Below are 27639 nucleotides of genomic sequence, written 5' to 3' on the forward strand. Positions count from 1 at the left end.
TCCATAAGAGAGGCCTCTTATTATTGTCTCAGATGTTTATTGAAATATTACTTGTCACTTGTGGAAAGTTGATATCTCCTATCCACCTCTATCCTACTCCCTTCCTTTCCTCCTTTAACTAGAATTCATGAGTGATCATTCAGCACTTGAGATAGCTTGTTGTTAATATAATTATTTGCTCTGGTCTTGATCTCTCATTTTCATTGGGAGGTAGGGTATTTTCCTGTTGTTTTCCCTTCTACTCATCTATATTACATTCATTCTCTTTTTTGTTTTGTATCTTATAGCCGAAGAGGATAAGTGACCAGCAAAAGCAAGATGCGTTTTATTCTTAGTCAAGAGTTTTCTCTTGTTTTCTTTGGGAGGGAGACATTTTTCATGCTTTCTTTTACCCCTCTTCATTTGTGGTACATTCATTCTCTTTTCCATTTTGTGTTGTGGATTTCCTGTTGTTCTTTTGTGTCTGTGGCCTTCCTGTTGACCAAAGGAGCCAGCAGGGCTGAAGACCCTTCGCCTGGTGAGCATGCCCTCCTGGCGTCGAGCAAGCAGTGAAGAGCAGGAGGAGGAAGATGATGATGATGTAGTAGGTCTTGGACCCTTGAAGTCATCAATATCCCAGCTGACACTGCAGGAGCCATAAAATGGTCTATCTCTCTCTGTGTCTCCAGGAATTCAGTTAACTATTGCCTCCCTTTCCAGTGGAGGAGTTTGCCTCCAGGAGAATAGTTAAAATTAATTGTGCCTCCTGCCACACTCTTAAATGATTTTGGATTGTTTGAAGACATGTGGCAGGTAATGATATTGAGGAGGCAAGAGATTCTATTGGGACCTGGAGACTTGGAGCAGTCTGATAGCTAAGAAAATCCAGTTTTTTTTGGTTTTTTTGGAGAAGAGGTCTCCAGGTGGCCTGCAGTGTGAGAATGTGGAGTGTTTGAGTGATAGCATGTCAGTTATTTGCTTATATCTCCTAGCCTCCAAAGACTAACTGAAACACCTTTTAACTGTTGCTCACTCCCTTAGAGGCAATAGCAGGGGGAAAAGAAACCCCTCCCTTTGTCATTGCCAAGCCCTCACTGCATGGAGTTGCTTAGCTTTGAATAACATTGACTGTAGCCTTGCTGATAGACAGGAAGGACTTAACCTTGCATGTTATTAGTGTTGGTATGTTTAAGGAATTTGGTAGGGAATGTTTACAGCATAGAGACTAGAGAGACCATAGGGAGACTTCTTTGCTCCACCAGAGTATCCTACTTCTAGAAATAGGGACATCTCTCTAGTTACAGAGTGCTATTCCTTGTCTCTTGAACCCACTTAATCTCCTGTGTGATCTTGAATCCCATGTTCCAGAATTGATATTTCAGAGACTCTTGTTACCTGAGTCATATTCAGACTACCCCAGTTGAGGTGATAAGAGAATGGTTTTTATTGGGAAAATCACGTATTCCTTTTTATAACTTAGAAAACATCCTTTTGCCCAGGAAAGATTTGGAACCCTTTCAGAGTGCCCTAGTCTTTCTGCTGCTATAAGGGCCTTATGGAAGGAAAGGATGATCTGTTACCTCTCTCTGCTACACCCATTTCTCCTACATTAGCTCTCTTTTCCAATTAAGCAGCTAGATTGGCACCCAGTCTTCTCTGATCAGGTGTCTGAAGCAGATCTACACAGTCTCCTTGATGTTATTGTTGTATCAGACTGGCACATAGGAGCTAATTAAATACAGTTTAATAGAAGGGATACATTGGTGCCAATATTGGTAGAATAAAAGGAGTTCTGGATTTGTACTTAACATGGATAAAAGCATGTGAATACCAAAAATGTTATAGAATTAAATAGTTCTGTGCATACTCACCAGAAAAGATGATTGGATTCACTTTTAGTTGAATATAAAAATAGCCGCCAGTATTTATATAGGGCTTTATGAAACATTTTTTACAAATATTGTCTCATTTTGTTCTCACATCAGCCTTAGGAGGAAGATACTTTTATTATCCCTATTTTACAGATGAGGAAACTGAAGCAGACAGAGATTAACGGTCACACAACTAGTACATGTCTTAGGTCAGAATTGAATTCATGTCTTCTTGAGTCCAGATACAAAACTAGTCATTCTGCTACTTACCATAATTAGAAAAATAAGTTCTTTCTGTGGTGGTGATAGGTCTCTTCCCTGTGATCCTTTTGGTGCCATGATGCCAGGTTTGTGATCCTGGTCTAAACACCTTTTTTCTTGGGTATGATATGCAACAGCTAAAAGTTATTGTTTCAGCATTATACCTCAGGTTTCCCCTCTCTGCCCTCTCTTTCCCTTCACCCCTCCCCCCCACCGATATTTCGCACAATAACAAGAAGCTGACTTTGTTACCTTTTGTCACTCCGTAGCTATAAAAGATTGATTACCATACTCTCCCTAAATTCTTGCTCCTTTCCTGAGCATTTTCACTTGCCCTTTCTATTCTAGAGTATGTTGCAAACAGTTCCCATCTACTAGAGAACATTTCCTAGAAAATAAAGCATTTTAGTACAGTGTTATGGTCCCCCAGATCTTCCCACCCTTCTCTTAATGTAGATTTTTATTTTTAATCTTTGATTTAAGGAAGTTTCTTGTTGTAAACAATGGGAAATAACAATCGAGAGTCATAGTTTGCCAAACTTAGACACACAAAACAACTAGCAAAGGCTGATACACTGAATTCACACCAGTGATTAGTGTGTTGTGTTTGTGATGTGCATGACAACCAAGGTATTATTTGTTGGTAATGGAACTTGGGGATGCAGCTGTTGGAGAAGATATAAATCTTCAAAGAAATTATTCAGAAGCTAAGGACTCAGTAAAGAGGTTTTCTTTTCCAGTCTAGTTTCTAATTTTTGGAAAGGATGGTAAAGGGACCTGATTTAGAGCAGCAGGCAGAATTAAAAGTTTTTCTCTCTTCTTATTGTAGCCCCGAGAAAAGGGCAGGATGCGATTCCATAGACTGCAAAATGTGCAGATTGCTCTGGACTTCCTGAAGCAGCGGCAGGTAAGATTGCTTCCTCCTTACTCTTCCTTTTCCATGGTTTAAAAATGCTTCAAGAACTCTTGGTCCCTGAGTAATGATCAACCAATGTGTTTTTAATGATGCTGAAGCAGTAACCTAGTTCTGACTTCATTCTCTGGGAGTCACTGGGAGGAAACATTACTAGAGATGTTTTTTTGTTTTTTTGTTTTTTTGGTTTTTTTTAGTAATTTTCAGTTGTGTACTATTCTTTGTGACTCCATTTGGGATTTTCTTGGCAAGGATACTGGCGTGGTTTTCCATTTCTCTCAGCTCATTTCACAGATAAGGAAACTGAGGCAAACAGGAACCAGCCCAGATTCACACAGCTAATAAATGTCTGAGGCCAGATTTGAGTTCAGGAAAATGAGTCTTCCTCACTCCAGGCCCAGTGCTCTGTGCACTTTAATGCTCCCTTGCTGCTCTTGTTACATATGGATGGGTTGCTGATTCTCTTTGTGTGCACTCCCATTTAGTGATTTTCTTTTCCAGCTTTGAGGTTACTTAGACATAGCCACAACCTGTTATCATTTACATAATCTTTCTATCATAATACAGCAATATTATATTCTTGCTACATAGCATCAGTGGATATTCATGACATATCTTATAAGATCTAGGTGTCTGCCAAGGATCCTACAATAAAACAAATGGGGTAAGGATGATACATGCTTGATTTTAATGAATAGGGCCTACTCACTTGTGTCTCCAAGGACACAGGTGACTTCTACATCTTCATCACTTGAGCTTCCACTCTGTCTTGCATGGATCTTGAGCTATATGTAGTAGAATTGTTTGAAGAAACAGAGAAGTCAGATTTAAATACCCATCCTTTCATTTTACAAAAGACATTGTTTTGAGGGCAAGAATTTTTTTGGGGGGGACTACAAAAGACTACCAAGTTGTAGAGATACTATTCATAGAATATAATATAGGGAGTAAACTTATGATTTCATTTGTATAGTAAATTTCATCTACTAATGTAGGCCTGTACCTTTTGCCCTAGAGTCTCACAGCTAGTATAAGCCATAATAGATAGGATTTGAACTTGGGTCTTCTTTCCGAGGCCAGCTCATTATTCTAAATGCCTTAGAAATCTTTGCAAAGAGAATGGGCCTGGATTATGACAAGGGATTTAGCAAATGATCTTTTGAAATGTACTCCAGTTGTAAAATCTTATAGTCTTGGTGCAAAGCCTTAGAAGTCTCCTAAAAATATTTAAAGAATGAAGATGCCAGATATAAAAAGTCTTTATCAGATTGGATTTCAAGACATAAGTGTACTGATGGGTAGACAAATATGTTTTATGTGTGTTCTCTTGATTGCCCATTCTTGTTATGTATCCCCATATATAGTTTATTCTACTGAATGCAGAAGTTGAGAATTAACTATTATTATTATTAGCTATAATGATATAATATTCAGATTTTTGTAGTGCTTTAAGTGCTAAAAGTTGAGGCAGCTACATGGCACAGTAGATAAGAGCACCAGCCCTGAAGTCAGGAGGACGAGTTCAAATTTGATCTCAGATATTTAACACTTCCTAGCTGTGTGACCCTGGACAAGTCACTTAACCCCGAATTGACTCACAGGAAAAAATACAAAAAGTACTTTTATAATAATTGAAAAAGAACAGTGTCAGAGGAGAAAATGGGGGTATATATACAGGAGATAAATTTCAAAGGTGAAAACAGCAGGCCTCAGCAACCTTGATTTGATTTGATCATTTCCTCCAACAACCTTGGAAGGTAAGTGCTTTTATTATCTCAATTTTACAGATCTGAAAACAGATGCAGACAGAGTTTAAGTAAATATCTGTGACTGGATTTGAATTTAGGTTTTCTTGACTCCAGGCCTAGTGCTCTATCCACTGAGCCACATAGCTGACCCCAGAAGCTATTATAGGAGAGAGTGAACAGTATTAACTGATGTATTGCAATTAAATAAAGCCAAGGGCTGTGGAAAAGACCATTAGATTTGTTGATAGCCAGTATTTATATAATGCTTTAAAGTTTACAAAGCTGTTTATCTTGTTGGATCCTCACAGATCCTGTAAAATAAGTGACATATATATTATTCCTATTTTATCATTAAGGAGATTGAGGCTTATGAAGATCAAATGATTTGCCCACAGTCATTTAACTTGAAAGTGTTAGAGGTGGAATTTGTCTAAAATTATTCTTTCCTTCAAACCCAGTATCTAGTGACTTGAAAAAGATAAATTTCAGATTCACAAAATTGGACCTCAGATGGTCTCCAGACCAATCCATACCTGGCTAAGAATCCTTTCTACAATATATTCAACAGATGGTCATTTAATATTCCCTGGAAGATTTTAATTAAGTGAGAACTTATTAACTCACAAAACAGCCCATTCCACTTTTGGATGGTTCTAATTGTTAGGAAGCTATCTTTTACTTTATTTGCTTTTCCCGATTTGCTTTTCCAAAACTTCTAATCACTGTACTTAATTCTTTTCTTTTCTGCTAAGCAGAATAAGCCTGAATGTTGAAATGTGAATGTAAAATAATCTTTAAGGAATTTGGTCATTGAAAAAGAAATCATTAGGATTGTAGCTTGAAAAAGTAGCAGTGTTGGAACTCTTTTTGAAATGAAAAGACTCAAGAATATTGATAGATGTAAAAGAGTCAGTGGAGAGAGGAATTAAAGATGTGAGGGGTGGGGCATTAGTGAAAATTGTAGAACCATAGAAAATTAACATTTTAAGTTGATTTTAGAGATCCCAACTCTCATTTTCCAGATAAACTAAAGCCTTGAGATATGAAATTACTTCTAAGTCATATAGACAGTTAATGATAAGACTGGATCTAGAGTCTAGTCTGCTGATGTCCCTGCTATATGACATGACCTCTCATATACCAGGTTTTTTTTCTTCTCATTTTTCTTATTGCTCCCAAATGAAGAAGCAAGGTTCCTAGGGAGGTGGGAGTGAATGGAATTAAGAGGATAGGTAGAAAGCTTAGTAAGGAAGTAAGAAGGATCAGTGAGAAAAAGTAGTAAGGATGTGGGTAGTGTGGAACTCTTGTGAACTTGCAGAGAAATAGAGGGGTCAAGATAGCTGGGGCTGGCAGTAACACTGGTGAACAGGAAAAAAAAAACACAACTATTCTACTTTCACTCTCTGAGGGAAATGAGGAACATGGTGAAAGTAAAGCGTTTATTGATCATGGCCTCCAGGTGGTGTCCTTTAGGAAGTAGTTCTGATTTTAGTTCAGGAAAGGAAGAAGTAAAAAGGAACAAAAGAGGAATAGAGAGAAAGGGTGAAGCTATATTAACTTCCTAAATAGGATCAACCTTCATTGTTTTTGTGGGGGAGTGGTGATGGGGTGTATGGAAGTGATTTTTAGAGATTGGAGAGAGAGAAAGGACATGAGGTGAGAAGCAGACCAGGAGAAGGTAGGGGCAGGTAGAAAAAAGTGTAAGATAATAGTGATAATGGAAGTAATACATATGGTGAGAAAGTACTAGAATCAGTGTTCTCATATTCACTTGCGCTTCTCTTCCAGGTAAAATTGGTGAACATTCGCAATGATGACATCACAGATGGGAACCCCAAGCTAACTTTAGGCCTGATATGGACCATCATTTTGCATTTCCAGGTAGGACTATGGAAATGGCTCTTAATAGGTTTGGTTCTATGCTGAGCCTGAGTTTCACTATTACTTGTGCTTTGCCCCATAATTGGCAGCCAGATTATTAAAAGTTTGTTTGTTCAGCTGGACTTTTGAGAATGTTGTGTGGGAAGAGAAGTTGATTTTGGATGAATTAGGATGGAGTAAATAATATCACTTTGACATAGCTTTTTTATTATTATTATTATTTTTGGTTTAACCTCTGGTGATCTTAAAATTAATCTAATTGACTGAAATACCTTTGCATCTGGAATGCATACACACTCTTAAATAGAAGCTTTCAAAATCTTCCTTCTCCCTTTTCCCCCTCATACAGTGGTATCTAGTGAGAGGGTGGTCACCAATATTGCCATGTCACTATTTTCATTCAGACAGAACTACTACTATTGATGATTATTATGCTTGTGTCTATGTCTCAAAAAAAGTATGAAAAATCCTGGGTTCCCTCTGTGTTTTGAGTTTTAGTTGTAAAGTACTACATTGTTTGTGACTGTCTTTTCAACTCCTGCTTGGCCTAAAGCCATTGCTCTGAAAATATTTTGAATCTCAGTTGTCCAACACTAGGTTAATCTGTCTGTGGATACTATTTCTTCAAAGTAGTAGACCAGTGAGCAAGTCTCAGTATCTTGTCTGAAAGATTCCACAATAGAGGCAGAATTTCTGAGTAGTGCAAAGTGGGCGCCTTCATAGGATGCAAAAGTAGTGGGAGTACAATAAGGCATATTTTTTAGTGTTATTATGATAAATGCATATAATTTTAAAGCAAGATACTTTTGTATTATTATTATTATTATTGTTTTTGCATCTCATCACAAAAGGTAAGTCAGATACATCTAATCTTATCTGGCAAATTTATGGGAACTCTCAAGTATTGAATGCTATATGAGAGAGGTACAGTGGAAAGCATGCTGTATTTTTAGCATCAGAGCCTTGTGACCTTGGGTGAATGTCAGCTTCCTCATCTTTCAAACTAGTTTCCCTCAAAGTCCCATAGAGTTCTAACTCTGTGATCCTATGACAACTAAGGTCTGGAAGAGGGGACCATCTTGGAATGATCAATCTCACATTAATGAAATCACAGATCCTATAAGTATAGAAGTCAAGTTATTTGTATCACAGCAATAATGCACAATATGGACAGCAATATACAAGGGGTGGGATTTTAAGACACTTCCTAGGCCATATAAGTTTGACCCATGCTGCATACATGTTTTTTCTGTGCTTGGAGAACAAGTTGGAGAACAATGCCACCTGCTGATTGAGTGAAGCAAAAGCTGTAGAGGTAATGAAAGAAAAAAAGAACTAGCAAATGAAAAAATAAGCATAGGGATACCTATTTCACTATGGCAATGGGATGATTTTCTTAGAATTGTAAGGAGTCCATCTGTTGAGTTAGATGTAAGGGAAATATTCTTCAGAGGCTGTCAGATGTGTCCTGGGAAGCTGGACAAAAGTGTTTTTTGGCAAGTCCCTGGAGGACTAGAGATGCCTCACTGGGATTCTCGGATGAACAGATGAGATTTCGAGAGACATTCCACTCCACATTTCTACCCTCACTGGAAGTGACCATTATGGGTAGGAGATCCAGAGAATGCAATCACTGTCTCTTCTTTATCCCCTCTCTTGTGAGCAGCAACTAAATCATTAGCTTCTAAGAAGGTAAACTCCAGGACCAAAGGCTAAGTGAATGAACCCTGTGCTGCTTAAGTAATACTTATTTGGGAATGCAGAAGAGGGGGGGTTGGTAACAGCAGCTGAGGAAAAAAGACAAATTCAGAAATTCATCAGAAAAGTTTCGGCTTATGCAGGGTTCTGGTTGCTAGAAAGAACTCTGCCCATCTGAGCCATGTCTGTGTCCAGGTATAAGTTCCCTAAGGAAATATAGGCAGCCTTAGCCCATGTTATCTACAGAACACACAGTGGCCCTTCTGTGCTGCTGACACAGGCCTCCTAGAATTTTCTCTTATGTCTTTCCTGTGGAGGATTCCCCAAGGCAAGATTCTCTAGAGCTTTCCCTACATTTGTCTCTGCTGTTCCTCTTGCTGTTCTGAGTTTGCAATTTCTTGTATTGCTCGGGAGGCTAGCAGCTTGGTATGAATAGGTTTCCTCACAGATCTGTTTGGCTAGATGACAAAAGATGATTTTGGGTTTCTGTCTCTCTGCCTTGATTTCAGACTATGTGTGAACATGTTTCTTTTGCTTTCTATGCATAAATGTGAGGTTTACTGTTCTTTTTCTCTCTTGAGCATCTGAGTCACAGAAAGAACTGTATGCATGAAATCTCAAAGGGCATCTCATTCAATCAGTTCCTGAATAAGAATCCTATGTAAAACACCATCACTACCCTCTACTTCAAATATTTATCTAACCTTTACTTGAAGATTTTCAGTTGAAGGGATCCAGCCCATTCCAACAGAAGATAGTTCTCATTGTTCAGAAGTTTTTCTTTAGACTGAGTCTAAAGTAGCCATTTTGCAACTTGTACCCACTGCTTCTATTTCCACCCTCTAGTTCTGATTAATAGCTAATACCCTCTTTTATCTAACAATTTTGCAGATATTGGAAGCTGTCATAACCTACCATAAGTATTTTCTTCTGTAGTCAGCAGCTAATCAATAAGTGCCTACTATGTGCTAAGTTCCAAGCTAAGTGCTAGGATAGAAAGAAAGACAAAGGAGCTCACTTTCTAATTGAGGAGACAGCATGCAGTTAACTGTGTGTATACATATATATTATACAAATTGTACAAACTGTAGAAGTTATGATTCGAGCTGTCTTAAAGGAAATAATGAAATCTAGGAAATGAAGATGAGGAAAGAGAACATGTAGGGCATGGCAGATAATAGCCAATCCAAAGGCATGGAGTCAGGAGATACTGTCTTTTCTGAAGAAAAGCATTGTAACTGGATCATGAAGTGTTTGGAATGGGGAATAAAGTATGAGAAGACTGCAAGGGTAGGCGTAAATGGGTCAGGTTATGAAGGAATTTAAAATACTAAACAGAGAATTTTATATTTAATCCTGGAGGAAATAAAAAGAGTTTATTGAGTTAGGGGGTGACATGGTCAGACCTAAAAGTTAGGAAGATCAACAACTTAAACAGAAGATAAATGTTGAAGTAAGGAGAAATTTGAGACAGGAGCCTCAATTAGAAGATTATTGTAGTAGTTCACGTGTGAGATGATGAGAGGCCAACCTATAATGTTGGCAACTCTATGAATAGAAAGATGTGAACATAGAAATGACAATGGAACACCATTGCATTGTTGGATATTCCCACATATGTCCTGCTAACACAAGAAACATCTGATTAAAGGGGGGAAAAAAACCAAGCAAGCAAAAACAACAATAAAAAAGGTGAAAATACAACATTACTTTGATCCACATTCAATGTCCATAGAATTCTCTTTGGATATGAATGAGGCTTTCCATCATTTCATTGTTGAAAAGATCTGAGTCCATTACAGTTCATTATCACATAATATTGTTACAATATTCTCTAGGTTCTGCTCACTTCACTCAATATCAGTTCATGCAAGTTTTTCCAGGCTCTTTGGAAATCAGCCTGTTCATCATTTTTTAATAAAGCAATAATATTCCATGACATTCATATACCATAACTTATTCAGCCATTCCCCAACTGATGGGTGTCCACTGTTTCTAGTTTCTTTGACACTACAAAAAAGGGCTGCTACATTTTTGCACATGTGGGTCCTTTTCTTCCTTTTATAATCTTTTTGGGATACAGATCCAGTAGAGACACTGCTAGATCAAAAGGTATGCACAATTTAATAGCTCTTTGAGTATGGTTCCAAATTGCTCTCCAGAATGGTTGGATCATTTCACAACTCCACCAAGAATTCATTAGTGTTTTCCCACATCCCCTCCAACATTTATCATTAATTATCTTTTTCTATCATCTTAGCCAGTCTGAGAGGTATGAAGTAATACCTCAGAGTTATCTTAAATTGCATTTTTTTTTAATCAATAGTGATTTGGAGCATTTTTTCCCATATGTCTAGAAATGCTTTTGGTTTCTTCGAATTAAAATTGTTCATGTCCTTTGACCATTTACAATTGAGGAATATGGTATATGATTATGATGGAATATTGTTATATTACAAGAAATAGCAAGCCGGATGATTTCAGAAAAACCTGGAAAGCTTTTTTACGAAATGATGCAAAATGAAGTGAGCAGAACCAGAATGTTGTATACAGTAACAGCAGTATTATACAATAAAGAGTAATTTAGCTATTCTCAGCAATACAACAATTCAAGACAAACCCAAAGAAAGTGAAGTGTGCTATCCATCTCCAAAGAAGAAACTGATACTTTCTGATTATGGACTGAAGCATGCTATTTTTCCTTCTTTCCTCCCTTCCTTCCTCCCTCTTTATTTTCCACCTTTCCCTTTTCTTCTCCCTCCCTTTCTTTCTCTCTCCGTCCTGCCTCCATCCCTTCATTCCTTCCATCCTTCCATCCTTCTCTTGAATCTTGTATTACTGAGAATAGCTAAGTCAATCAGTTTTTCATTGTATAATAGAGGGGGAAGAGGAAAAAGGAAGGAGGGAGGGAATTTGGAATTGCTGAAATAAAAAAAAAACTTTTAAAAAATTGTTTTAGCATGTAATTGGAAAACAAAATATTACATACAAACAAAATATATAGTAAATTTATTTTAAAAATATAAAAAAGACACTACCATAACAGATTGACTATGTGGAGAAAGAGTCATGAGTCAAGGACAACACTGAGGTTCCAAGAATGGATAATTGAGGGGATAGTGGTGACCTTGACAGTTATAGGAATGTTAGCATTGCAGAAGGATTTGCAGAAAAGATAATTATATTTTGGAAATAATGAGTCTGAGATGTCCAAAAACCAGTTGGTGAAGATCAAGAGAGAGGCCAGACCTAGATATATAAATTTGGGAATAATCTATATTGTAATCTTTATTAAAACTTATGAGAGAGCTAATGAGATCATCCAGTAATATGGGAGAGTAGGAAAAGAGAATATAACCCGGGGACACACTTTTGAATATTATTCCAGTTTAGGGTGTTAGCTATATAACTTGGATCAAGATTCAGCGAAGGACACTGAGGAAGAACTGTCAGACAAATAGGAGAACCATGTGAGAGCAGTGTCATCAAACTAGAGAAAGAAAGATTACCCAGTAGAAAAGAGTGATTAACAGTGTCACATGGTTAAGAAAAGTCAAGAAGGATGAGGAACTAGGGGAAAAGACCATTACATTTGGCAACTGAGATGAATGGTAATTTTGGAAAGAGAGTTGAATGACAAATTTAGAAGATTATGGAAAATTTATAAGAGAATAAGAAGAGGTTAGAGGTATTGAATTTAACTTGCTTTCTTGAGGACTTCAGCTGAGAAGAGAAGAAATGTGAAATGATAGTTTTGGGGGATGAGAGGTGTGAGTTATGGTTGGAGAAGGAAGACATGGACATGTTTGTACATGGCAAAGAAAGGATGTAGATAGGAGAAAATTAAAGCTTAAAGAGAAAGAGGAGAAGAAAGTGAAAGAAACTTAATAGAAAAGTCAGAAAGGTTTAGGGGCAAGGGTGCATGTAGAGAGGGATTTGCCTTGGCAAAATGGGCACTTTTTTCCCATGAGAGAGTGATTAAAGAGGAGAATAGGATAAGACATATGAGTGAAATGAAAAGAAAGGGAAAAGGAGCTCTTGGTGAATGGCCTCAATTTTTTTTTTTTTTCAAAAAATTATTCCCAAATTTATATATCTAGAATCTAAGAAATTTAAAGAAATTTTTTAGGCTCCAGCTAGGAGAGCTTGGTATATGGTACCATGGAAACTTGAGGAGTGATAAATGACTTGTAATGCCGATGTGGTACATAGGATGATGAATTTATTATGGCGCTATTAAAAGAATGCCCTGCTTTAATCAGTGCCCTTTTGAGATTATGTAGCATATATTGCTTAGTGTACCTAGTCAGCACAGTTTGAATATTTTTTAAAAAACATTATTCCAACTTTGTTCAGTAGCATATTGAATGAGGAAGGTGATAGAAATAATCCAAGGTTGGGGTTTCACATCCTTGAAGAGGGTTTGTGCTTATGAATGTTTTAGGTTTCATAAACTTGGAGGGACATACTTAGATTTTTCTCTCTGAAATGATTGTGAGCTATTTGAAATCAGGGAATTTAAGGGGCAGAGAACTGTGCCTTCACCACAATTTTTAATTTTATAGCTATCTTCTGTTTTACTGTCACCTTTGTTTTCCCCTCCTACGTACAGATACTTATCCTTTATAAACAAAAAATAAAAAAGAATGAGAGGCTAGAAGCATTTTGTCAAATGGGAGAGGGAATAATTCAAGGAGATTGAAAAGATAGAATGAAGCCAAGTAGTTAAAAAGCTAACCAGAAGAATCTGATCCAAGAGTCAGTCAGGACCATCAGATTTGTCAGTTAAGAGAGACCAGCAGAAAAGGACCATCTTACTGTGAGACTGTGGGAAAGGAGAAAATATAAAGAGATTTTGAAATGAAGAGAGGAGTGGAAGAGAGAGCTAACCCTGAATCATTACAGTTTTTTTTTAGTAAAGTAAGAAAATTGTTGTCCTTGGGAAAGAGAGGGGGGCACAGAAGGAGATGGTGTAAAGTCTCTCTCTTGAGGAGAAAACAGGAGGTTTTGAATAGTTTCTGAGAGAAGAGAAATAGGCTATCAATTAGGGATGACTACAAGATTGGTCACAATTGGATAACATGTGTTTATCATATTCTTTCTTTTTAAAATAAAAAAAAAGCTTTTTACTTTTCATAGTTTATGCAAAGATGCTTTTCAACACTCGCCCTTGCAAAATCTTGTGCTCCAAATTATCTCCCTTCCTCTCTTCCTCCCTCTCCTAGCCAGCAAGTAATCCAGTGTAGGTTAAACATGTGCAATATTTTAAAATATATTTCCTCATTTTTCATGCTTTGCAAGACAATTTAGATCAAAAGATGGGGGGAGGAACAAACAAACAAGAAAACAAAAAAACCCACCAAAAATGGTGAAAATACTATGCTTTTATCACATTCATTCTCTATAGTCTTCTCTCTAGATGTGGATGGCTCTTTCCATCATAAGTCTATTGGAATTGCCTTGATTTTCAATATTTTCCATCAGCATGGTTGTGTGATTTCTCCAGCTCAGTTCAGTTTGTGCATGCACACAGAAGAGGCAAAAGGATTTGGGATTAGTAAAAAAAGAAAAAATAGGAATTAGAAATAGAAAGGAATTGGAAAGCAGGACACTGTGGGGTGAAATTAGCTAATCACCAGGGCAAGATCAGAAGGGTAGAAAAGTGAAGTCAGAGCATTTATTAAATGCATTTATCAAGTGCCCATTATATACTATCACTGTGCCAGGAAAGAGAAAGACAAAAAAGGGAAACAATATGGACTTGCTTGCATTTTCCTGGAGAAAACAATAGATTCATGTATAATTATATGCAAGATAAATAAATGCGTAATGAATACAAAATTAAGAGACGAGAAAATAGAAAAAAGTTCAATTTGGTTGGAATATAAGAGTGTTGGAAGTAGAATAATATTTAATGAGTCTGGAAAGATAGATTGGAGCCAAGTTGTGAAGGACTTTAAAAGTCAGAGAAGTTTTTATTTGATACTAAAGACAATAGAGAATCCCTGGAGCTTATTGATACTTTATGGTGAAGTGATCAAATCTATGCTTTAGGAAAATCACTTTTGTAGATATGTAGAGAATAAATTGTAGTGGGAGCAGTTTTATTTCAGGGAACTCAGGGATGGTTTCTCAGACCTCTTTTTATCCTCTGGCTATCAAGCATGGGGTTTTACACATAATAAGGACCTCACAAATTTATATTGAATAAATGAAAGATCCACCATGTTGGGATTTGGGCAAATTCCTGCAGTATTTGCAAAGATGGATTGTTTTTGGAGAAAATGATCAGCTAGCATTGCAGGGAAAAGGCACAGAGGATATCAATGAAAGGTTGTCCAGGTACTTAAGGTCTGAAGGTTCTGCTCCCAAATTAGGGGATGGGTCCAAGCAAAAGTTTTCCTGGGGTCATCCAAGTTTGATGCAACAGCCCTAGGAAAGGCCAGTCTGATCTCACCTTATATCAGCTCAGCAAACGTTTATATCTCTACCCTAAGACACTTCTGTAGGTGCTCTGCTTACAAAGACCAACCAAAAGATTTCTGCTTCCAAGGAACCTGCTTTCTAATGGGTGGCAGCTTAGTGTGTAGTGGAGAGGCGGTTAGATTTAGTGTCAGAGGATCTGGGTTCAGTCAGTTAAGAAGCATCTATTTATTTGGTGTTCACTATCATACAAGTGCTGGGTATACAAAGAAAGGCAAAACAGTTATTGCCCTTGGAGACGGTGGTGGGGTGGAGAAAAGAACAGCGTGCTGCCTTGTGCAGCTTGTGGCAGATGTTCCCAGTCTGCCTTCCATCAAGTTTGGTCAGGAGTGCTGGGAGGCCTTGATTTTGTGGTTTCCAGATCAGGGTCAGCCTTGTGACAAAGTTTGAGAACGAAATGGAATGGTTTGATTGAATGTCACACGCAAGAGACCTGTGATAGGAAAAAGTACTTGGGCTGAACTAGACTTTTCTTTTTTGGGGGGAGGAGAGATAAGGCAATTGGGATTAAGTGATTTGCCCAGGGTCACACAGCTAGTCAATGCTAAGTTTATGAGGTCACATTTGAACTCGGCTCCTCCTGACTCCAAGGTCTGTATTCTATCCTCTGCACCATCTAGTTGCCCCTGCATTAGACTTCTTATAAAAGTTCCCATAGCAACTCTCCTTGCAATCTAAACCCCTGGCTTTTGCTTCCCTACCCATCTTTGGAATTTGTTGGTATTTGATAAATAAAACAGAATCTTCCATCTCTGCTTAACAGTCCCACAACTCGAGATTGTCTTTGTTCGGAACTTTTTGAGAGCCTGTATTGTACTACCAAGCCTAGTGGATATGTCTTATGGTGGAATGAATTATGCAATATGACTGATGGGAGTCTCTCAGTTTTTCTCTGTCTTTTTGCATCCTAGTTTCTTTTTCCCAAAGGTTTGGTAATTCTTGCTGTGATTTGTGAAGGCCACTAGGTGGTAGTACAGTTCTTTGGGAGCACAGTATATTTAGGGAGCAGACAGACTGCAGTTGTGAAACAGATGGAGCATCACTGAGAGGCTCAGACTGTGTGGGGAGGAGCCTCGGCTTTAAGGCATGTCATCTCTCCTCTTTAGTAGGAAGAGCTTGTGAGTCTCTAGAGGATTTATTCAGTAGCTGGACTAGCACAGAGATCTTTAGGGATCGGAGGTAGGTTGACAGCCTCTCGCTACTATGGGGGCTTGATCAGTCTAGGATAATCAGGCCACTTTCTAGGATGCGTCCATGATAGGGACTATATATATATATATAAAATCCTGTTTGCAATACTCTCATTCTTAGCCCCATATAAATTTTTCTTTTGGTTAGACAAAATTGGGTAGAATCATCCAAATGCCACAAATAGGCAGATCTATAGTGTGTAAGATGCTTCCCTTCCACACGGGGATACCAGAAACATGTTTGGGAAACATGAAGAAATTCTCATTTTTATACCTGAAGTCAGCATTTACTGCCCTGCAGTGTGATATCATCTAGTGTGGGTGGGGCAGATGGCTCTCACTATGATAGCTTAAATACTTGGTGATCATCTACATAAACACTTCACTTTACAAATGGGAAAAACAAAGATTTCCTTTCCTTTTTTCCTCCACTAAAAGATAGCATACTTCAAGTCTCTTGCGTCCCTTTTTAGACTAGTGTGGGGTTCATACTAGGGGGAATATTTTTGTTCTATGTGTGTGTTTATGTAAGCATGAATACATATATAAAGTGTTTTTTTGTGTGTGCGTGTATAAAGGGAAATAAACTATCATTACAACATCATGTGTTTATATTGGGGAAGGATCAAACAATAGCAACCATTCCTCTATTTTTTTAGGATAATCTCAAGAAATGCTACAATAAAATGGAGTCTTATAGAATAGTTCCTTCTCCCCCCCCCTCCCCCCCCCCCCCCCCCCCCCCCCCCCCAATTTAAGTAAGTCTCTACCTTGTATTACACAAGGTTGGGAATAAACCTATCTTTTTGAGATTAGTACAAATCAAACAAAAAGCAACCAAAGAATGTCTGTATCTTGTCTAGTATTTTATAATTATGGAATTTGGAACTATAAGGCATCTGATTTATAGTCTTTATATATCTTACTCTAACAGCTAAGATTGTTTTCATTTTCAACTTTGGGGTCTCGCTAAATCATTTGTAGGCTCCCTAGCCAAGGTTGATTCTAAATTTTCCTTCTCGGTTGCAGCTGAACATGCCAGGTCTACCCCATTCTTATTTTCCTTTTCTTTCCTTTATATTATTTTCATCCATATTCCTCCCTCCTCCATATATTCATACATTTACACACACACACACACACACACACACACACACACACACACACACACACCCATTTCTCCCCTCCCCTTCCCTTGTTTCTGTCTGCTTTTTGCTTTCTGTTTGTGTTACTGAGGGCAGTGCTCCAATTACCTCATATTTGGAGAGAGGAAGCTGCAGCCAATCCGGTCTCTGTCTGCTTTTAGGTCAAGTGATTTCTGAACTGCAGTGAGATGCTTTGAATTTGTGTCTTGTTGCAGCTCTGAGCCTGTAAGATGGCTGTCTGAAATAGCGGTGGCTGGGAGAGTCTGGGAGAGAGACAGGGAGGGAGTCAGAATCAGAGGGATTGTCATCAGAGTGAGTGGTTGGAAATGTACCACTAATCTGATGAAGCCGAGGTTGGGATTTTTCTGGGAGCCCAGGATCAGCTTCACTGCATTGTTGCCGAGATTTGGTAAAACGAGGATATGGGCAATTCTCTGGGATGTGTTAAGGAACCAAAGGACTCAGTGATTGTTCCAGGGAAAGCTCCCATATCTCCTAAGAAGAGAGCTCGATTCAAAAGGAAGTGGAGAGGGAAAAAGCCCCCCCCAACAGCGGCTTTTCTTAAGGAGGATCCCTTGGAAGGGACTGAAGCAGTTGAAGAGAATGAACCACCAAAGAAGTTGAGAACAAGTGTGAGTCTCTCCCATGGGGAAGAAGAGGAAATTGTGGAGAGACCTCCCCAGGATGTTGCTCTTCTCAGAGACCTGGTTCCCAGCCTTGGGACTGGAGACCAAGGGCTGATTGTACAGGTGAAAGAAAAGTTCCAAGGGGAAATCCAGACAGCTCAATTACTGGTAGATGATGGGCCATCGAGAGCTGAAAGAGTGAGGGATTCCCTTGAAGAAGGGACAACTGTCATTGCTCACCTTTTTGATAATCCAGCAGAGAGGAACTGTGAGAAGTCAGTGAGCCGGCTGGTGGCATTTCAGAGGACAGCATCCTGCAGCAGCAAGGCTGTACTACTGCCTTTGCAAAAGGAAACTGCAGTTGATAAAGAGAATACTCAGCTTGGGTTCAGAATGAACGCTTTGCCAAGGACAGACCATCCTACAGTCCCAGGAAGTAGGGGCATGTCATCAGACGATCAGACTCTGGAGGGACAAGCACAGAGCATTTCAAGTACTGCCTGGATAGGTTCCTGGTCTGCAGAGCCTGAGACAGCCTCAGAATTGTCCTCTCCTTCACCCTTGGTGGAGCAGCTAGAAAGACGCAGATTTGAGAAATCTCCCAGGGTATCTTCATCATCTCCTAGAAAACTTGCTCCCATGGGGCAAGAAACCTACCTTGGCACCAAGCTACCTACTTCCCAGAGTGACTTGTCTGTTAGTGTCCTTACTACAAGTGGTATTCTGCCCTCCTCTTCTGGCTATGGTAGTGATGGGCCCCACTGGAAAGGGCTCCAACTGAAAGATGCTGAGCCTAGCAAAAGTTCCACTTCGCTCTCTGAAGAGGATGGTGTCCTGTCTTTGGAAGCCGGCCACATGCTGTCGTGGGGTCCGAAGGAGGTGGGTGGGTATGATGAAGAAATGGTTAAGCTATTCTTCTGGTTCTGAGTCCTCTTGATGTGAGATTAGGGTGAAGAACAGGGAAGCCCATCCCATCTTCTCCAACATGAAATTAAACTGAGTCTTATAGTGTAAAGTTAGTGACCCGTTAGGACTTGATAAGCTGAATCTATTTTGGGTTCCCCCTTGGAGCTTGAAAACCAAGTATGTCTTTCTGGGTAAGCCCATGATTATGGGTAACTAATAAGCATTATAAGCGTATGAGGAGGATACCTGATGCTGGGCAGGGCTAGGAACTATTTATTCTCCGCTGGCCTCTTTCTGTTTCCCAGCAACCAGAAGTTATGTCATAAGATATAAGGTAATAGGGGAGGCTAAGATTTTACTATCTACAATTAGTATAATAGAGATGAAGGGTGTCTGAAGGGATGGAGGGGCTGTGGAGGAAGTAGGGGCGAAAGGGAAGAGCTTCTTTCCTATAGTTATTCTTACCTAGAGAGATGTATTCACTGTGCCTTATAAATGGCAATTCTTTCTGTTGGTTTAGGTCCATCTTTATAAACATGTCATATTTTCATGGGTTTCATGACCCTCTATATTAGGAGAATGGAGACAGAGTTCCCAGAAGTAGCTTGATAATTCTAAGCATTGAACAGCCAGAAGAGGAAGGAACTGAATACTGACTTGGTTGCTTAGATTAGTGTTTGTTGGAATTTATAGTAATATAAATGGCTGACATCATTCAGTGCATGTCAGTCTGCATGAAATGAGAAATGGGCATATATACTTGAAGAGCTTGAAAAGGAAAAGGACAGAGCCAAAAGGAGAGACCCTTGGCCATTGATAGTTAGGAAGACTTTGGGGCAAGGCCATTTATAGGTTTCTCATATTACCTCTCAATAAGAATTTGAGAAGCTACATGTATTTCTTAAGCAGAAAGCTATTTATTTGAGCCTTTCCCAGGGAGGCTAGAGAACCTTTAATTGGTATTTTGTCCTAGTGGTTTCTGTGGTGGGAGTCTAGTGTGTGGTGTGAAAATTTATAGCGGCTGAAAACAAATGGAAGTGGGAGAAAAATCATTGGAGAAAGACTGGCCTGTGACTAGATAATTGGTTCCTTGATGGATTTTAATCAAGTTTATGATATGTTGGAGGTTGGGGAGTGTTGAAGGATAGAGTGGTGGTGGTGGTGGTAGTGATGGTGTGTGCACATGTGTTTTGGATATCAGGTTACAAGAGGGGACTTTATTTTGGATAGGAAAATTAGTGAAATTATTGAAGTTTTACTTAACAGTTGATGTGACCTATTTTGTTTTGTTTTGGTAGAGGTAGTGTTAACAAAATATTCTTTGACAAGGTGAAGTCCATGAATGAACTCTTAAAGTGGTTGGGTAATGAAAGAAAGGACAGGAAGTTTGGAGGTTGCCTATATTGACTTTTGGAAAGAGATTCTAGAACTCTGCTTCTTAATCTCATAACTGAATGTGGGAAAGGGATCGCAAAATTATAATTTATTGGCAGGATTTAATTTGTATATTTGTTTTGTATACTATATATCTGGGGTCACATAAAAATTTCTTGCGTGAAAAGAGGTGATAAGTGGAAAAAATTTAAGAAGCTCTTTTCTAGGTGATGAGGGCTAGATAAGGGAGAGAGAAGTAGTCTGGCAAAGTTTTTATTTAAAGAGTACAGTTGGTGTAGGACTTGTGATAGACATTTCATCCCCTGAATAGAAGAGTCTGTCTGACTGTACAGGACCTTTGAGCAAAGGCAGTTTGGATGTTTTTACATCATAAGAATTCATTACTTTTGCTTTTTTTAAGCATGTGAATCAAATTTGCCTGAGACATTTACTTGACAGTCAACCTACATCCCATCAATACCTCTTTTATTTATTCAATAGCAGTTCATTTCCTTACTCTTTTAATACTTCTTTATTAAATAGTTACTGAGGAAGATATCACATAGTCTTTAGTTTCACTGAACTTATAGTTCTACTATTAGAGGCAAATATAAGTTAAATAAGGCATACTTTAGTCTATGAAAAGTGACTAAGAAGAATGAAAATGTTATGGGTCGGGTGAGGAAAAAAATTATTATTATTATTATTATGGCTGAGGCAGTTGGGGTTAAGTGACTTGCCCAGAGTCACATAGCTAGGAAGTGTCAAGTGTCTGAGGTCAGATTTGAACTCAGGTCCTCCTGACTTCAGAGCTGGTGCTCTATCCATTCTGCTACCTACCTGTCTTAACTAGGAGAGATCGGAGAAGGTTGCAAGGAGATGGCATCTAAGTAAGCTTTGAAAGGATGAGTAAGATGCCAATTATGGAGGAATAATACAGACATAGAAGATTGAGAGTGAAAGTGTACATATGGGAGAGGAGGGTAGGAAATTATTTTTGAGGGATAAAGTATAGAATGCAGTCTGATTCCATGATTTCAGAACTTTATCTCTGCATCTTGTTTGCTCCCATGAGATCAGCCTAACTGGACAAATGAAGAGTTTAAAGTTTCTTGAGAGTTAAAGCTCCTGAGACTCAGACTTGCAGAGATTTTATCAGTCTCCAAAACAACCTTCTTCTGAGAATTGTTGCTTGGTTTGTTCCTTAGCAGGAGGTTACTTCCTAGGGTTGCTGTGTGGAGCCATGAGGTCAGGGTCAATCATCAGGCTTTTGGAGCAGTATGTTTTGATCCTGAAAAATCATATTGGTGTTTAAGTTAAGAATTAAGACTAGAACAGCTGACTAGAACCTGAACCACCAGCTGATAAATGTGACAACAATAAGGATACATGGGTCAGGCAGGGAGCTGCTGTCTGCACAGAGCAAATCTAGCACCATCCCAAGGAAACTTGTTTTGAATATTTCAGGAATTTACGTACACAAGAAAGCAGTCACAAATTTCAGGATTGACATCTAGCCTGGAAGTGTCTTGAGTTCACCAAAGCCCTAATACTTATCCCAGGGTATTTCTATGGGAATGGGGGTTCAATACCTGGAAGGGAAATTTGCTGTGTCCTTCTAGTTAAAGAATGACTGAAATTTCTAAAACGTGCCTAGGGAGCAGCTATATATCCAGTGATGGAGACTTATGTGATGTGCATGGTCTCAGGGTATATTTCCTTTTAAGAACTTGGTGAATCACATGCTACAGTTATGTTTATGCTAACAGATTCCAGCCTAACCCTCTGCCTGGTAGGACAGAGTTAATGCAGGTTATGTAGCAGTAGTTGGCAGAATGATTTTCAGAATGATAAACCTATCAGGCTTTGGAGAAGGAAGTGAGCAACTGCATACTAATTATGGTTCCAAAGATGATCCTGCTGGTGGCTGTCTTCCTGTACCCACTGTCTGGGTTGTACTTTTTTTTTTTTCCCATTGTCATTGTCATTCCCCATCCCATATTGCTGCCATATTCTTGCTCTTAATCCCTTCTTTGTCAGCAAAGTAAGTTGATGAAAACCCCCTTTACTTTCCACCATGAGTGGAAGAGTGTGGTATCTATCGACTTCCTTGGGCCCTGAACAAATTAGCTACTGCTTCCTTGGGGATGTCTCTGGCTACCCCATGCCCTGGGCTTCATTCTTAATTACACCTGTAATTATAATAGGGCAGCTTGATGTGCTTGGAGAGAGATCAGTTATATGTTTTCCAGGCCCAGCTCTTTCATTGTATAAATATCTACAGCTTTGCTTCCTTTCCCTTCCCTATCTCTCTTTAATAATGGCAGAGTTAAGGCTGACATTTCTACAGCATAATGGTGATTTTCTCTACTAATGTTCTACTTTGATGTCTCACAGTTCTCAGAGGCTGTGCCAGTAGATTGCAAACTCCAGTAAATTATACCAAGCTAGAAGACCATTGTGGTTGTTGCTTTTCACTTGTTTCTCACCCTTCATGAACCCCAGTTAAGGTTTTCTGGGCAAAGATACTTGAGTGGTTTTCATTTTCTTTTCAAACTCATTTTACAAATGAGGAAACTGAGGCAAACAGAATTAAGTAACTGGCCTAGGGTCATACACCTAGTATTTGAGGCAGCATTTGAACGGAAGAGGAATCTGCCTGATTCCAGTTCCAGCACTCTTTCCACTGTGCCATCAGGCTGCCTACATATCTAATATACAAGAGCTAGTATAGTTTAAATTCATAGAATTCTGGAGAATTCTAGATTAGCCACAGACTTAATGATAAGTTCTTCAGCCACAACAAGTTTTGAAGACTGTACCAAGTTACAAAGGAGTTATTTGCACTCTGCAGGAGTGGGAGGAACATACATCTATGCAGAGGGAAATACCTGCCCTGGAAGTTGTAGAGTATTATCTGTGCAAGGATTATCTTGATTTAGAGAAGTGACTTGCTTAAGATCATACAGTAATAAATTCTGAAACTGGAACTTCAGCCTGGGTTTCCTGACTGGCCTCTTTCATCTACAACTCGTTGTTTCATGAATAAGGAATTTATTTGATTTTAACCACAGGAAAAGTTTTATTTGTTATTTAATAAATTTTTTTAGTTAAAGGAAAGCAAAGTTAATTTTTTGAAGGATGAAGGCCTACTAGAGTGAGATTTATAATTTTGTTTCACAAAAGAAAGTTATATTGTTATATTTGCTCTAAATTTTTTTTGGTATTGATGTTGTGTGGTGTGATGAATATAGGCCATCCCTTCCTCTGAGTCAGGATAATCTAGATTCTGGTACCACCTCTTATAAATGCTTGCTTATGTGATCCTGGGCAAAGCACTTAATCTCTTGAGTTGTCTCTTTAAGACTTGCAGGTTGTATGATAATGTTGATCTTCAGGGATGTAGGAAATTTCCTCACCTGGACACTCTAAACCTTCTCAGATAGTAAAAAGAGGTCCTGAGCAGACAAATTTTTACTTAACCCTCGCTATATAGGTATAGAAATCAAACATTTATTGACAATTATTTCATGATCCCCATATTTAGTTATATGACCCCATATGGGATTGCCAGTTTAAGAAGCTTTGCTCTACACCAATGAAACCATACTATTAATAGTACTAATAACATTAATACTATTAAATAGTATTGGTTATGATACATAATTTCTATAGTATATAGTATATGATTAGTGTACAATATTGTGACATAATTTATTATAGCATATAGCAATTAACAATTATTATTATTAATAATAATAATCTTTTTCTTTCCATTTACATTGCTTTAGCCAGTGTGAATATATTTTTCTTATTTTGCTTACTTCATTTCTATTTGCATCATGATGTTCATCTCTTCTCATGCTTCTCCATACTCTTCATATTAGTATTTCTTACTGAGCAGTAGCATTCTGCCACATCTGTGTATCAGAGTCTAATTCCAAATATTTGATTCATATTCTTTCCCTAACTTGGAGTGCCCATTTTCTTTGTTTATCAATCTCTTCAATATTCAACTCAAATTCTACTTCTTTTGAAGTATTCTCTGACCATTATAGTAGGAATGAGTCACTTTCTGGTCTCTTAAAGTCATGGAATATGAAAGAGAGCTTGAAAGGACCCTTAGGAATTAGTATATTGAAACAGAAAGGGGCATTAGAGTATAGAATGTCAAAGAGGGAAGATGTTCTAAAACATAGCACTTGAAACATAAGAGCGGAAAGGGGTTACTTGTCCATAGTAATGTGGCATGTTAGTATCAGAACTATTTTTGCAACACATAGCTTTTATTATTCCTTTGAGCTGTTACTTGGATGTCATCTTATATTACTACTTTACTATTTTATCTTGGCTCCCCCCCCAATTATATTAGAAAAAAAGAATGGTGTTTTTTTTTTTTTTTTTTTTGTTTTTGTTTTTGTTTTTGTTTTTTGGATATCTGCCTTAGTGCCCAGCACAGTGCTGTGTACACAGAAAATACTCGAGTATTTGCTTAGTAAATGAATAAATCATTAGAAAAGCATCAAGGGTCTGAAAATTAATAATAAGGGAGTCTTGGCAAGTGTGGATCAAGAGAGGATCAAAATAGAGAGCTTTGGCCTTTGATGTGATTGAAGGGAAAATCCTTAGAGAGGCTTTCTTCAAACAGCTGCATTGTTAGAAACCAATCAGTTCTCTGGAATTGATGCTGAATTTCTGGTTGATTTTAGAGATCAATTTAGAAGCTTCTGCTCAGCTCAAGTAGGGGAGGGAATGGGGGGGGGGGGAACAGAGACAGATACAAGAGGGTGGATGAAGCCAAATGAAATTACTCAGAAGATTAGTATATAGCCTAGTATGAGGCTGTTCTTCTAATTCCCCTGACAATCCCAATGACTGTCCCAGCATAGAATGAGTGTTCTTTGTGAGAGAGCAGAACAGCTACATGTGTTAAATAATCTTGGGAAAAGTATTTTGAGGTATACAGCAAGATAGGAATGCTATGATTTTTTCCCTGTTGGAAAATGTCATCAGAAAAGTAGGCTTTGGTTAGAGTAAACCCTGGAATTTGTTATTATGGAAATCAGTGAAATACAGAAATTCCTTTTACTTTCTTGGGTCCCTTTACCTCTGTTAGCCTTCTGTTTTCAACTATACACAACTACATTTTATCTTCATATCTATTTTAAATGGCAAAAATTGCAAAGCACTAGGTTGTTTATGCAGAGAGAGATGTTTAGTTACTAAAATGTGAAGATAGGAAAGCTGTCTGCCCTGTTGCTAAGCATGCTATAAATACATCCAAAGAGCAGATATTCTGTTGATATCAGAGCCCATACCATCCCTGTGTAGGATCCATTGAAAGAAAATGGTATTCCAGATTTGTTATCATAAAAAGGAACTGGAATTTTATTTACTTGAGAGGATTGCTACCTAGTGAAATACTTTGTTGTTTGGACATGGATGTGCTTTTCCACAGAATGAAAGAATTGGTTGTGAAGCCTAGAAAACTGGATCTGAGTGCCACTTGCAGTGTCCTTGATGTGTGACATTAGGGAAATCACCTCCCATCTCTGTGCCTTAGTTGCTTATCTGTAAAATAAAGAAAAATAATCATTATATTACATATCTCAAGAGTTACCATAGGGAAAGCACTTTGAAAACAGTCAACACCAATTTAGTTAGCAGGTAACTCTTAGGTCTGAGAATGACAATTGATTTATAGATGGTCTATAACTTAGTCTTAGAGGATTGCTAAGTGACTCACTTATGGTTACCTAGGTACTAAATATTCAGAGCAGGATTTGAACTAGGTCTTTCTGACTCCAAGCCCAGCGAGCATTATCAAAATGAAAGCTGTTCATATTGTGCATAAAACTAAATGACTATTATTCAATTCATCAAGTCATGCTGGATAGAGTAGTGATGTACAACAAATTCAAATAGAAAAGGATCTTTGCAAGGAATATTGATTTTTAAAAAATATAAATTAACATAGTATCTGTATTATTATTTTTTTTTTGTTAAACATTTTCCAGTTACATTTTAATCTGATTTAATTGCACTGGGGTAGGTATCAAAGAAGAGTTGTAGGGTATTTGATCTCTCTAGTGTAGGAGATATAGAAGAAGCCCTTCATCAGACTAGAAAGGCTTATAGAAACCTCAATCCATTTTCTTACCCCATGTAGGACTGACCTCCAGAGCCTTCCTGATAGGGTTATTTAGTCTTTGATCTTAGGCTCATTAGGCTATCCTATTGTTGGGGAGCTCCTAGTTATTTATGATGGTCTTTCTTTTAGGGACTTAGAAGCTAGCTGGGAAACAAAACTAACAAACATGAAAAGACAATTAATGATATAAAACAATATCTAATTAAAAGAAAAATTTTGTGGCACAGTTTTAAGTGTTATAGAAGTCCAAAGGAGAGAGATCAGTAAAGATTATGTATTTGCAAGAAAGCCTTTCATTTTTCTACTGTGATTGCCCTACTAGAATTCTCATCTGAAATCCTATCAGTCCTCTTAGCCACAGATTCCCTTCCTTTCTTTTTCACTACCATATCCCTCTTTCCACATCCCAGACCTCCTTCTATATATCCTATTATCTTTGTCCCCTTTTTTCTTCCCCCTTTTTTTTCTCCTCTTTTCTCCATGCACCGTCATCTTTCTACTTGTATTTCTTTCTTTCACCTTCTCTGTTCTTCCCTTCTTCCCTTCTCCACCTTTTTCATTTTTCCTTCTTTCTTTGTCCCCAACTGTTTTAGCAAGAGTCTTTAAGAGGAAGAGGTCTTCTTTCTCCTATTTGAGAAAAATATCATTCTGTATCTTATATTTGGGCAGATCTCTGACATCTACATCAGTGGTGAATCAGGAGACATGTCAGCAAAGGAAAAGCTGCTATTGTGGACTCAGAAAGTGACAGCTGGTTACACAGGAATCAAATGCACTAACTTTTCCTCATGCTGGAGTGATGGGAAGATGTTCAATGCACTTATTCATCGATACAGGTATATGAGTGGGAACATCCCATCGGGATCAGGGTAGTTTCTGTCTCTTCTTTGTTGTTTTTGTTTTTGTTTGGTTTGTTTGCTTAGGCACTTGGGATTAAGTGAGATACCCAGGGTCACATAGCTAGTATGTATTAAGTATCTGAGACTGGATCTGAACCCAGGTCCTCCTGATTTCAGGGCTGGTATTCTACCCACTATGTCATCTAGCTGCTCCTTTTATTGGTATTTTTATAAAAGCTTTGAACTAGAAGGGAGTTTAGAGATTATCTAGTCTCATTTTACCCCAGTGATATTCTGTGGTATTCCATTTTGTGGTATTCTTCACAGTCTCTTCTTGAACATGATAAGATAACATGCCCCTTTTGAGGCAGCTCATCCTTCCTGTTGGATTGTTCTCTTATTGATAGTTCCTTCCTTTGCAAATTAGGAAACATCAGATAAAAGAATACTAGATTTAGAGTAGGAGGACCTGTGTTTCAGTCCCAACTTTACTACTTACTAAGCTCTCTGACCTTGAGCCAGGTCCCTTTACTTATGAGAGATTGTTTTTTCTTGTAAAAGAAGAGAATAGGGT

At 38.2% G+C, this 27639-nt stretch overlaps 1 protein-coding gene across 29 annotated transcripts in view; it reads left to right on the top strand.

The window, feature by feature from the left end:
• The window catches only part of MACF1 (microtubule actin crosslinking factor 1), a 398054-nt gene that overhangs the window by 166289 nt on the left and 204126 nt on the right, over positions 1-27639 (top strand). For 7 of the 29 annotated variants that reach the window (XM_031962224.1, XM_031962206.1, XM_031962223.1 and 4 more), the window contains 4 exons: positions 488-583; positions 2941-3018; positions 6561-6653; positions 26896-27062. In XM_031962224.1, coding sequence (XP_031818084.1) covers positions 488-583; positions 2941-3018; positions 6561-6653; positions 26896-27062 — 434 coding nt within the window. Of the gene's footprint in view, positions 1-487; positions 584-2940; positions 3019-6560; positions 6654-17358; positions 18675-26895; positions 27063-27639 lie in introns of those variants that run through there. The other 22 variants (XM_031962196.1, XM_031962203.1, XM_031962204.1 and 19 more) reach the window with 7 other exon arrangements.

This window comes from Sarcophilus harrisii, chromosome 3 (assembly GCF_902635505.1).
Source record: "Sarcophilus harrisii chromosome 3, mSarHar1.11, whole genome shotgun sequence".
NCBI lineage: Eukaryota > Metazoa > Chordata > Mammalia > Dasyuromorphia > Dasyuridae > Sarcophilus > Sarcophilus harrisii.